A 13,587-nucleotide genomic window follows, 5' to 3' on the forward strand; every position below is an offset into this window, starting at 1 on the left:
TCCTATTGAAAGGCTCTTAAGAGAAGCCCTTATGTATTTTTCATAATGTCACTTCAATTGTATAGACATGAAGCTAGATATAAAACCTTTATAGTTCTGGCTCATTTGTAAGTATAAACCAATTCTGCAAATTAAATACAAAGACAACTAAAAAGCCAAAAAAAATCAAATTAATACAATTATTCAGTGTGACAGATGATGTTTAGATTTCACAGAAGAAAAAAAATAGCCTTAGGTCTGATTCCATTTTAAATCTGTTTCTGTATTATAACTTCAGTGATTCTAAAAGCTTCAAGTGCTGATTCTCATAAGTTATGTTGTGCAAGACGGTATTAATGACATCAGTGCTTTGTTCGTAATTTCAGAATAATGAGACCTCACACCTAACCAGGACACTCGCAGCAAGCATTCCTCAAATACCAATTTTAATGAGATGTCAGCTGTGGTGGTCACCTGAAGATGAGGTTAACATGACATTACTGAGATATTTATTAAATGATTCTCTAAACCAATTAATGCTGAAAGTGAGAGTGGAAAATGTAGTTGTGTTCTTACACAACCACATATACTGCTAATGAACTTTTGCAAATTGTACTACAAAGATAGGACCCATGTAATACATGTTTTGGCTGTCAACTTTTCAAATGTACCATGACTTTATTATCATATGCTCTGTTGATTCAAGTTCTCTATCGTTTTCACCCTTTAAATTACAACTGAAATCTTTGCTGGTATAGTGTGCCATGCAGACATTTGGCCTGGAGGGGTTGTTCACACAACTGAAGCTGCAGCAGTGAAAGCCTGCTGAGAGAACTCATTTAGTTGGTGGCTACTCATGGTCCGGAATGTTTATTGTTCGTCTTAGATTATCTCATAAATGAAAATATGTTAGAATCCCCTTCTTCTCCACATGTATGTGTGAGCTCCTGTTTGTGAAACACTGCTTTAGCAAATATTTTTCTGATCACTACTTAGGAGTCCAGGACTCAAAGAGGGAAAACAAAACAACAAGTGTCTCTTAGTGTAATGAGGGACAGTTTAACAGCAAACTGTAAGCAGAGAGCTCCATGGGAACGTACTGAATGAAAGAAGCTGCCTGGTTATCCTAAGGGTAGGGGAGAGGTTGTCTATCATGGAGAAGATCTTGTTTGAATAGGGTCTTAAAGGATAAGACAGTGGGTTTAAAAGCAGCGAGAGAGCATGTGTAAAGACCAAGGTCATGAAGTCATGGTTATCATAAAGGTGAGAAGTGTGCGGCCCTAGATGACATCTGTAATGGGAAGGGTAAGTTGGAACCCAAAAGTATGTCTTAATTATTAGACCAAGCGTTCAGCTCTTACTTCATATGTTCTAAGGGAACCCTGAAGATCTTATAACTGGGAGAGTATTTGTGGCAGCATTTTTTAATGTATTGCGGTTGGCATAGTGTGTCGTGATGTCCTTTGGTAGTCACTGGACTCTTCAGGCACTGTGACCATGAGTAACTAATCTTTGTCTACAAAGCTTTTGGTAGAGTAACCTATTAAAAAAAATGCTTAGAAAACACTGGTAATGACTAAACTCATGAATAAAGAGGATTCAGAAAAGAATGATGATAATCTCCTATGGTGGTAGTTTAAATCTTTTGTGGGTGACAGAGGTTGAAAGTTATAAACCTCCGGAAAATGCAAATACATACCACATTTGGCCTAGAGTTTCACAGGCTTATACCCCTGAAGCCAGTCCATGGATTCCTAGTTCACTGTCCCTCCTTAGGAAATTATATCTATATAGAGAGGATATACCTGTATTGTGTAAATATACCTGTATTGTAGGGAACCTACAGTCACCACCAAACCTCACCATGAATAGCTGCTGTCTCTTTTAATAGTCTTTAAATGGAAGTCTTTAATGTCTCTTTAAATAGTCCTTATATTTTTCTTGAGTTTTCTTCATTCTTGGGACGAGTTAATTCAAATAGCTGAATTATCTAAAAGGAAAGGACAGATTTTTAAATAATGATTAGGGTAAAACTTTGCTGGTCTATAAAGATACTAGAAGTGTTCTAATTAAGTGAGCAACTAAGAACAACTGCTTGAGGAGATCCTGACATACATAAATTTGGGTTTAGCAAGTGAGTTGGGGTCCCCAAGACCCCCCTCAGGCTCCGTGATTTGCTAGAAGGACTTGTAGGACTTGGAAAAGTTATTCTCATGGTTATTATTTTATTACAGTGGGAGGATACCTATTAAAATCATCAAAAGAAAAAGGAAACGGAACATGGGGCAGAGCTCGGGAAAAACCAGGTGCAGGCTTCCCGGTCCTCTGCCAGTGCAGAAGCACAGGTGCACTCCAGGGCTTGGCAGCAGTGTGACAGCAGTTCAATGTATGCCAACTGGGAGGCTCACCACAGCTTTGGTGTCCAGGGTTTTTACTGGGGCTCAGTTATGCAGGCTTGCAATTATCTTATCAGGGAGAATAATTCAAGGACTCTGAGCTCATCCCCCCGGAACTGGCCAGGGGCCAATCATTAAGACAGGTATTTCTTGGGAATGCACAGGGTTTGAGCAGCTCAGACCTCCTGAGACCTTTTCTGCACAGCTGGGTTAGTTGTTCAGATGGAGCTCAGAGAGTTCTAGGCTGCCTAGCCACTCTTTTTGAGATAATGGTAGATCTCATCATAGATGGCCATTCCACTTACCTGGACTCTTCCTTTCTTCTTGCCAACAAGTAATTGGAAAATTTGGACTTAAGGATATTATCTGTGCTTTGCAGTTTCATGAGATCATAGTGAAATGTAAGTGCCCATTCTATCATTCATTCAATAAGTATTTTTTGAGTGCTGCTATGTGCTAGGCCTAGTGCTAAATGTGGGTTTATAAAAATGGTTAATATGGTTTCAGCCCTCAAGGAGCTTAGAGTTTCATAGGAGAGAAAAACAAAAATAGTAATTGTGATAAGCAATGTGTGCTTTGGGGAGCACTTAACCTCGCTGGAGAGCATGGTAAAGGGTGTGTGTGTCTGTGTGTATGGGAAAGTGTTGATAATAGTAGAAGACTTCCCTAAAGGGGTCACTCCTCAAGTTGAGCCATAAAGATCAAACAGATACAAGTAGGCACGGAGCTAGTGTTCTCCAGTCATTCCTGCAGCCGTTACCTATGTGATTAGAACGTACATGTATTTTACTGGTGCAGTCTCCTTGGCTTACCAGCAAAGCACCCTAATCCTAGAGAGAAGATACATGTCTTTCTCAGGGTTTGCACAGAGAAAAAAGTGTTTGGTTCAATACAAATTATTTCCATTATGCCATTACCATAAATCCACCCAAATGACATTTCCAACCTATAGTGAGTAGGTAGCAGTGTTTTCAAACATTGCTCCCCAGTGAGGAGTATGTGACTATAGTTTTGGCATGATAAGAGTTAAGAATTACCTGTTAAAAATGTAAATGTATTTTGTTTCTCAAATGGGTGGGCAAATTATTGCCTTAACTTTGACAAAATTGCATGTGAAAGTTTTTCTATACTCGGAAACACAAAAGTTTCAAAAAACCTGGGTCTAAATTTCATCTTATTTGGCTCCTATATATGTGTGCTTCTTAACAGAATTTGGAACTTCTAAGAGGAACACCTACAAGTTTTGCTTTTTGAACAGTGCAAAGAAATTTAAAGATTATGGTATGATCAGGAATGTGTTACTTTAGTAAATATGAGTTAATTTCAAATTGTTAACCTTGGGAACTTTTTCTAATAGAGTCTTGTTTTCTTTTTCCAGCATTACAGTGTTTCTGCCACCTTTGTACAAAAGACAATTTTACTTGTGTCACAGATGGGCTCTGCTTTGTCTCTGTCACAGAGACCACAGACAAAGTTATACACAATAGCATGTGTATAGCTAAAATTGACCTGATTCCTCGAGACAGGCCATTTGTATGTGCACCATCTTCAAAAACTGGGTCTCTAACACATTGCTGCAATGAGGACCATTGCAATAAAATAGAACTCCCAACTGTTGGTAAGTTGTGTAAGATTTTTTTTTTGATACTGCAAGTAAAGTTCTTAGACCCTGACTGTGATTTTTAGAACTGGGTGCATCTTAGAAATCATGTACCCCAGCTTGTTCAGTTTAGAGACAGGAAATAATTTGTCCATAGTTGCAGAACTTAGAGAGTAGCCAAATCCTGACTACTGGATGTGTGGTGTTTGAGAAGTTTGTTTCAAAAGTAGATGTTTTCTGAGGTCTGTTATGCCTAAAAGATAGCATCTTGAAAACGAATTCTGGCAAAGCCCACTGCCTCAGTGTCCTGAGTGTCCCTACTTTGTCCTCCGAGTGAATTTCTTCTTCCTTGGAGAATGCTTCAGCCTTTTAGAGCAATCCATAATGGGTGGGAATTGAGATCAGCTCTAAAAGTCTGATGCCTTCATTTTGTAATTTCACCTTGCCTTATGACCTTTCTATGTACAAATTATTATACATGCTTTCTAGGTTTTTGGTCCTTCACCATAGTTTATATTTTAAATTGTTTTGGCAGTGGCAGAGGCAAGAATTTGAACGCTTCATCAACTAGTATTAGATTAATTTTAAGGTTTTTGGTTTAAGAAGTCAGTCTGAGCACATGTGTTTAACTGTTCCATCACTTTCCTCAAACCCCAAATTCCTACTGTAATGATCAAAGGAATATAAACATGGGGGATACCTATATTAATGCTAGCAGAATTAATGGAAGAATGCCACCCATAGGTCTACACTTGTGAGGAACTTCTGCAGTTTATAGTGCAGATGACAGCAGACGAGTGAAGAATTGACTAACCATACAAAAAGAAGTGAAGGGACCTTCTAGAAAAATCCCAGCAATACCTTAAGCTCTGAGGGGTGGGAGGGGAGGTTAGACTACAGGGCAAACTCTCAATTCTCCTGTAGGAAGCACCTGGTTTCTGTGCTCAGAGTGGCAGGCCACAGTGCTTACTTTCCACCCAGTCTAGGCATCATGCTGAAGTAAGGTAGGAAGCATTGCTGTAGCTCAGAGGAAAAGGGCAAGCCGGGCAGGTTACAGAAGGAGGGAGCCCACCTACTTCAAGCGGTAACAGCAAATCCAGACTACATCTTTGCGTCATAAGGAAACTCCCTGTGGCAAAGCTCTATCACACTAATTTTTCTGACATTTATGTAAGCATCTGCAGTTCTAACATGACAAAGAAAATGGTAATTCTAGAATTTCCTGTTTCCATTGTTTGGCCTTGAAATATCTGAATTGAGACTCACAAAACTTTGTGAAGAACTCACTTATTTCTAATGTTAAACATATATAAATCCCTCACTCCCAGGTCCCTGTAAGCAAAGAGCAAAAAAACTACCAAATGGAAAGATTCATTTGCTCAAAAGAAGTAGATATCATCCTGTGAAGTAGACTTACCACATGATAGGGAGGAACTTTTGAATGATCCAAGGTCTATTTCCAGTTCACTATGAAATGAGAAGATTTTATGATTGGTAGCTTTTAGATGAAAAGCTCAATTGATGAGTTATTTTTTAAAATGCAGTATTGAAAATGAACAGTAGACTGAATACTGTATGTTTATAGTGAAGCAGGAGACAAGTTTGGGAAATTTTGTTACAAGTCAGAGAAAAAAGACAGTAAGCAAATTAAGTAATATAGAGGACAGACCGAGGTGATCCAATATGCTTAGTATAAAAATTCCAGAAAGTGATATTGGAGCAGACAGAAGAGAGAATACTATGCATAATTAATGAAAAACTACTTACTCAAATATGTAAAATGAAGAAAAGTATCAACTTCTAGAACAAAGAAAAAACTTTATATGAGCTCAGCACGAGTGAACACTGGTTACCTATAAAAGGAAAAAGAAGTTCAGATTTTCTGCTTTTTTAAATTCTAGAAGATAATGGAACATTATTATCCAAAATTCTTTGAATCAGAATTCTTTCATATGTATAGACAACGGGCATCTTTAGATAATTAAGTATTCAGTGTGCAAAAACCCATGTACTCTTCCTGAAAGAAATTACTGGAATTAGGATTCTGTATCGTAAGAAATCAATCCAAATAAAGATCTCAAGAATAGGAAAGATGTGATATGAAAGAAATGGTTGTGAGCAGTAAACCAGCAAGGCTTGGGATGAATGCCAAAATATTTGTAATTAATGTGTTTCTGAAACAATGCAAAATGTTAATTAAGTGATTATAAGAAAGTAAATGATCTTGAATTAAAAGCCTAAGTGATTAAAATAGACTGGAAAGTATATACATGGAAACTATTAACAAAACAAAGGAAACTAAACAAAACAAAGGATATATAATTTCACATGAAAAAAATTGGGGGAGACTCATGCACACACAGTAAAACGTGTGGTGTTTTGAGATATTAAGGCTGTAGATTTTTTTGTTTTGTTTTTTAATTTTGCTCATCTGTATTTACAAATTTTTTTTCCCTGCTATGAGCATATACTGACTGGCCTTGGAATAAAAAGATAAACTGAACTACTTAAGAAGAAGAAAGAAAAAGAAGACTTAGGATGTTAATGGGAGTGGTTCCAGGTTATTGGTTCTTTTATTAGTGACCTGAGAGTGATAAATGGGGAGGTCCTACAATGTCGGTGGTAGCTGGCATTGTAATTTAGATGATGGCTGAAGAATACGGGAAGAGTTAAGATGTTGACAGAGCTGATGATTTTAAAAGGAAGGCCACACTGCAGGCAGACTGAATGTTTCACATGTTAAGGGTTTGAGCCCTATGAGCTGCTGTAATGTGGCTCTGTGACTAATGGTGGTAGTGGCTACTGCAGGAAATCCGGAGGATTAGAAAATTGTGGATGCCACCTACAGTGTTTTTGGTTGTTGATGTTTATTTCACTTGAGGCCCTTTTTCAGGAAAGCCATCAACTGGCCTTGGTCCCGTTGAGTTGGCAGCCGTCATTGCTGGACCAGTCTGCTTTGTCTGCATCTCCCTCATGTTGATGGTCTATATCTGCCATAACCGCACCGTCATTCACCATCGAGTGCCAAATGAAGAGGATCCTTCTTTAGATCGCCCTTTTATTTCAGAGGGTACTACGTTAAAAGATTTAATTTATGATATGACAACATCAGGTTCTGGATCAGGTAATGTAATTGTTTTCCCTTTTTCCTAAGAAGTCTTTTTAAAATTACGTATTATTTTATTAGTTTGCTAAGCCAGTTGGCTTAGTTTGTTAAAACTTGGGGTAGGGCGAACACTTCCAGCTTTGATCCTAATAAAGGTCTTTAAGCTTGGGCTATATATGACTGACTAGTTTAGGTAGACAAATTAGAATTTATTTTTTCTATTGAAATAAGTCAGTAAGTTGGCTTCGCCTTTGTGTTAAATTTCAAAGCATTCTCACTTTCTCATGACTCCAAGAGGTAGAATAAGGATGATTATTCTCATGTAGGTGAGGTTGAAGTACAGAGATATTCAAATGATCTGCAACTATCCATTTGTTCAGGACTGTTTAGCAACTTTATTTTTGTATTTGAAAATAGGCCTAACAGAAAATGTGTTTGGAATTGTGATGGTTACTTACTTTTTTAACATGAAATTGCTGTCTTTAGCTCAGGCCTAGTTTTTTTTTTTTAATTCAACTAAGGAATTTTTAGTTGAGAAAAAAATCTAACCACTTTGTTATTTAATGTAGCTTTATGGATCCATGGCCTCTGTGGTATTTGCTTCTCTCAGTTCTTTCTAATGATTTTTTGTGGGATTAGAACTAGACTGGGTAATTGCCAGAATTATCCCTTGAATTCGATTTTGGAATACCAATGCTTCATGTTTAAACTGAAAGAGATTTATTTTTTACTTGCATGTGCTTTGAAAGGATACTAGGGGAGGAAGACCCCTATCCTCTAAGTATTGTAATTTGACACTTGGTTAGGAATCACGAGATTCAGATTCCTGTGCAAGCTTTGTCATTTATTGGCTCCCTGATCATGGTTGAACCATGTTTCCTCTTTGGGTTTCTATTTCCTTATTAGGAAAATAGAACAGATACTGTTGGTAATAATACTTAAAGTGGCTTGGGAGAACTTTTAATTGAGGCATACTATCCTTTGAAGAGTATAGTCAACTTCAGATAAGGGCTAGATTCATGGATAAAATGCAAATCTGAAAATACATACAATGAAAATCTCACATTTTATTATCAGGTGACTTAAAAGAATGTTAAAGCAGAAGTTGTAACTAGGGAAGAATTTGACTCACAGAATCACATCCGATAATACAGAAAGTTCACATAATGACACATGCCCATTTATTTTAGGGACAGGAATATATATTGGTTCCATATGCTTATCTGTTCATTTATTTAAGTATGAAGAAACCAATTTCTTGGCCTGAAGACTTGTATAGAATTTGGCTATATATATTCAGTAAGTGAGTTCTGTCCATGACTGTGAGGACACACAGGCTTGCGCTGGAGCCCAGGTCTTCTAAGGAAGCCTGTGAGGACCGCTGAGGCCATTGTGAGGATGGAGGCAATGAGAAGACTGGGTTGAGATGGAACAGCGTTGGTGCTGAAGATGTGACCGTCTTTGGGTAGGAGTGGTGGATGCATCGAAAGATGATTTTAGGGCTGCTCTGGGGTTTCCATTGATTCTGAGTTAGTCCAAAGGGTTCTCAAAGAAGCTGTGGTTCATTCTGGACCAAAAGGCTCTGATAAGCAGGAACGAAAGTCACAGAACATCAGGGTAGCTGCAGACCATTTGGAATTACCCCGGGGACCTGTTCTCTTGTTGCCAACTTACACCCAAGGAAATCAAAGCAGCTCATGTCGCTCGGCACAGTGGTCTGTATCTGGCCTCGGGAAAAAGCCTACTCACAGGATGAAGAGAAGTTGCTGTCTGGATGGCAGCTTATTTCTAAGTACACATGTATTACCTTTTAAGATAGACATGAAATAAATAATGAAATTATTCTTTTTCTATTTTATCTGTGTTTCTAGATAGATCAGGGACTACAAGTCTATTTAATTTGAAAGCTTCTTTTCCTCCTTCTGCTCCTTCCCCTGCAAACACTTGTCCATGTTGTTTGCTGGTGCTGTGGCTTTGGGCAGCTAGTTGATGTCTCATGTCCTGACTTAGTTCATCTTTAAAATGAAAGTGAAGAGTTCTGCCCTGTGCACGTCATTGAACTGTTGTGAAGTTCAAATGAGGCAGGATGTTTGTGTGAAGCACTTGGTAAATTGTAAAGTTAGGTCCAAATGACAAGTGTTACTCTTTAAGGTATTTAGAAGAAAAATCTGAGTTACAGTATCAGTTTGCTGTATTGTACAAAAAAATTTAGTTGAAAGTCTCCTTTCCCTGTCATAGTTCATTGTGCGCTGAGTAGTCTCCAGATTTATCCAGACAGATGCTATCTTTTGTTGAATGATAGCAGGAAATGCTATTTCTTTCCCTTCTATTTATTACAAAGCCTTACTGCCACCTCATGCTTGGGACTCAAGCCAGTGAGTAAGTAAAATGTCTATACATAATAGCCTTTTTAGTTCTTCCATTCGTTGAGAAAAAGATAAAACTAAACATTTCATACTACTAATTCACATGTTTATTACTCGGTACCATGCCCATAATTGAGAAAAGACCGTCTGTATTTCCCCAGATGCATTAGTTTGAATCATAGGTTGTGCATGTGGGCTCATTTAAGCATCATTAGATTGTAAAGTGTTTGCCATCATTGGCATGCTTACCAGGTTTTGAAAGGGAGCAAGACTCTTAGGGCAATACTCTTTATGTCTTGTTCATGCTTATGATCTCTTTAATGTATGTATGTTGTTCAGATCTTATTTCTATTTTCATTGCATGTGAAGCTGCTTGGACACATGTTGAGGTTTTCTCTCAAGCAGTTCTAAAGATACAGAATAATAAAGCAGAGAGTATAGAGACCTGCATTCATCCTGTTTATTTTTGTCTTTAGAAGAAAGTTACCTACTGTTTAAAAATGCTCAGGTGTTCATGTGGGTTATGTAACCAAATGCAGTATGTTGAAACTAGATTTGGCTTTTAACTTTTAGTTCTGCATTCTAGAATCCAGTAGTGTTGGGGAATATTGAAACTTGCTTTGAGCTGTTAACCTTTTCTTGACCATACCTTTTACATGAGTCATCAGTGTGTTAGGCATTTTCAGACTTCTCCCTTTGCAATTCCCCTTTCTTTATTCCTTGCCTTTCTATCTTCCAGATTAGCATCCTGAAATTAACTCTTTGATATATTAAAATTGTTTAAGTATATGGTGTGGTCCTGTTACAGGCTTTCAGAAAATTTATTAAGTTACTATCTATATAATAAAGGACATAATTAAGAATTGACTATTCTATTCATAATACAGAAGACCTCCTTGATTAATTAAGGATTGTTCACAGGTCTATTTTTAACTACTGGGCCCCTCATAAATATGAAAACAATCGTTTATGTTTAGACTAACTACTTTGCAGGAGTGGGGAGGATAGAAGGCAAGAAGAGAGGAGTATTTGAGAAACTTACAGATGAAAAGAGTAAAACTTCTCATTGCTTTAAAGTAAAGGTTTAATGTTTAGATTTATAAGCATTTCACATCAAAGAACCAAACAGGGCAGACAATTTCTTTACTGTCATTGAGTTAATCTGATCTAGCAAGCAATGCTGAATATAGATTATAAATTACACCAGTCTATGTGTAATAGATTGTATAAATAACATGCTAGTGTAGAGCATGAATAGTACACTGGTATTTTAATTGTCAGGGTCACTGTAATTTAAGATGATACTTCCTTAGTCCATGGGGGATATGATATTAAGTTAACTAAAATAGTCCCAAATATAGGGCTACTTAAATGTTTGTAGGAGTTATAAATCCTTTTCTGTAAATGAGTAAACATGGCAATATTTAAAAATACGTATTTTAGAATAAGTCAAGTTCAGTTGGTGAAAAAATGCCAGTGTCCCATTACCAAGGTAAGCTACTTGGCATCTTTCTTTAAGATGCTAGTGTTGCCTAGGCAGCCAGTTCCTTGCCAGTAAATTGCTTGTCTTGAAATGGTTTCTATGATAACTTTTACTAATTTATTAAAAGTTCGGCCAGAATTTATTTCTGTTTCTTGTATTCACATACTTTTGTTCTCCCATTAGTAAACTGTTAGCAGATTCATCTTTCTAAAATAAGATTTTAAAATTATTTCTCTTTATTCATGGCCCTTTTTCAGAAATCTTTGATAGTTCCTCTTTTATCCAAGGTGACCAGTCTTTCATTGGTCATCTTGAGCCTGGCATTCAATACTGTTCATATTCTAGTGACAGCTTACCTTCTCATCCACTGCCTTATCACATAGCCCTTTTCTCTTTATCTAAGCCAGTTCCCTAAACACCTATCATTCATTTCCTTCTTCTGCCTTTACTTGCGTATTCCTCCTAATTGAACACCTTAAGGTCCTTTACATCCCTTCTGTAAAGACAGTCTAAATTCAACTTACTTTACAAAGCCTATCTTGATCCTCTAGGCTGGAGATTCTGGATTATTTTATTGTATTTATTATCTCATTTTCCTCTTATCATGAAATACTGTTTTTGCAAATATAGTATATATCTCCTCAGTGAGATTGTAAGTTCCTTAATGGTAGAGCTTAAGGAGTTACTCCCATTCCTTGGTGGCTTTTTAATGAATGTTGTGTTGTTAGGAACACAGACTGTTGTTTGTTGTGTTGAATACTATTTTTGTTTATCTTTAGGTTTGCCACTGCTTGTTCAACGAACAATTGCAAGAACTATTGTGTTACAAGAAAGTATTGGCAAAGGTCGATTTGGAGAGGTTTGGCGAGGAAAGTGGAGAGGAGAAGAAGTTGCTGTTAAAATATTCTCCTCTAGAGAAGAACGCTCATGGTTCCGTGAGGCAGAGATTTATCAAACCGTAATGTTACGTCATGAAAACATCCTGGGATTTATAGCAGCAGACAATAAAGGTAAGTAACATTTGCTTCTCCTTTGAGTATAACAAAATATATTTAAGCCTTTCTACAAATATGGCTACTAAACATTGTCAAATTTGATGAGAAATTTCATGTAGCTTAGACCCATTAAGTCAAAGAGAAATAATACAAGTCTTTAGAAACAAGAACTTCTTAAAGATTTTGACTTTTGACATGTTCATAAATCCCTGACTCTTTTATAAAATGGAAAGATTTATATGTGTGTGTGTGTGTGTGTGTGTATAAAACCTATGTGCTTTTCTTATTTTGGTTCTGGGCAGTTATTGATTATAGTTATAGAAAAAAATTATAAACTGATTGCTCAAAACTTTCAGATAGGCTAGGGCTCAGGTGTCTGTTTCCTTTTAATCTTTTCCTGACCACTAATGTGTTTTGATACATACTAATGACCTCATTTATAGGGAGAGTGAAATAACTTCTGAATGTATTCTGTGTTCTAAGTTGCCAGGGGCTAAATAGGTGAATTTTTGAAGTAAACCCAGTTAAATAGAGAAATGGTTTCTCCAAAACCACCTTGGCCGGTGGTGCTTCAGATCAGATGCTGAAGGAATCAAAGAAGCCGTGTCAGTTGGTGATGAGTCAGAGAGAGGTGACAGCCCGCAGTGACTGGAGGCTACCTCATCTCCTTTCCTGGCTTCAGTTATGACTGTTGTGCCCACAGTTTCTGCTTTTATAGCTTTTGTTAGATACCTGTTACAACTCTCACTTATCCCCATCCTGAATCAAATGTATTTCCCTTCTTTCCTGTTTTTTAAAATGTGCTATCAATACCTTTTTTTAGGTTGGCCAGAACCATAGTCATCTTTTTCCTTCTCTCCGTTTCCATTTTATTCACCAATATTTAATTTTAGTTGATTATTTATAAATTTGTCATTTTTTCACTTCTCTATATCTTCAGATTTATTTATAATCATTATTATTATTATTTTTTTAGTTTTTATTGTAGAAAACTTCTAATATGTACAAAAGCATAGTATAATGAGGCTGTCACCCAGCTTTGACAATTATCAGTTCATTGCCAGTTGTATTTGATCTCTGATTTCACCTACTCTGTCCCAATCTGAGTTCTTTGAAGCCAAAGATATGATACCATGTCTTTCATCAATAAACACTTCAATTTTGCATCTTATGATTATGAGGAATTTTTTAATGGCCCTTTTTCAGAAATCTTTGATAGTTTCTCTTTTATCCTTAATACCATTGTAAGTTTGTAAAATCTCATCAAATATCTAGTCAGTTTCAAATTTCTGCAGTTGTCTCCCTTTTTTTTTTTTTAAGACAATTAATTATTCAATTTAGGATCCAAAGTCCACACAAAGCATTTGGTTGATATTTATCTTAAAATTGCTAGGATTCTTCTCCATGTTTTTTCTTCTGGCAGTTTATTTATTTAAAGAAACTGAATTGTTTGTCCTATGGAGCTTATCACACTCTGGATTTTTAAAAAAATATTTTATTAAGGTATTATTGATATATACTCTTACGAAGGTTTCACATGATAAAACAATGTGGTTACTACATTTACCCATATTATCAAGTCCCCACCCACACCCCAATGCAGTCACTGACCATCAGTGTAGTAAGATGCCACAGATTCACTGTTTGTCTTCTCTGTGCTAC

The 13,587-nt window shown here is 36.7% G+C and overlaps 1 protein-coding gene across 1 annotated transcript in view; it reads left to right on the forward strand.

Annotated features, from left to right (window-relative positions):
* TGFBR1 (transforming growth factor beta receptor 1) overlaps window positions 1–13,587 on the forward strand; it is a 53,883-nt gene that overhangs the window by 24,304 nt on the left and 15,992 nt on the right. Inside the window, exons 2-4 of the mRNA XM_036888362.2 lie at window positions 3,754–3,993; window positions 6,869–7,099; window positions 11,710–11,940. Of these exons, the coding sequence (XP_036744257.2) occupies window positions 3,754–3,993; window positions 6,869–7,099; window positions 11,710–11,940 (702 nt within the window). The remainder of the gene's footprint in view (window positions 1–3,753; window positions 3,994–6,868; window positions 7,100–11,709; window positions 11,941–13,587) is intronic.

Source organism: Manis pentadactyla, chromosome 3 (assembly GCF_030020395.1).
Source record: "Manis pentadactyla isolate mManPen7 chromosome 3, mManPen7.hap1, whole genome shotgun sequence".
In the NCBI taxonomy this organism is placed as follows: domain Eukaryota; kingdom Metazoa; phylum Chordata; class Mammalia; order Pholidota; family Manidae; genus Manis; species Manis pentadactyla.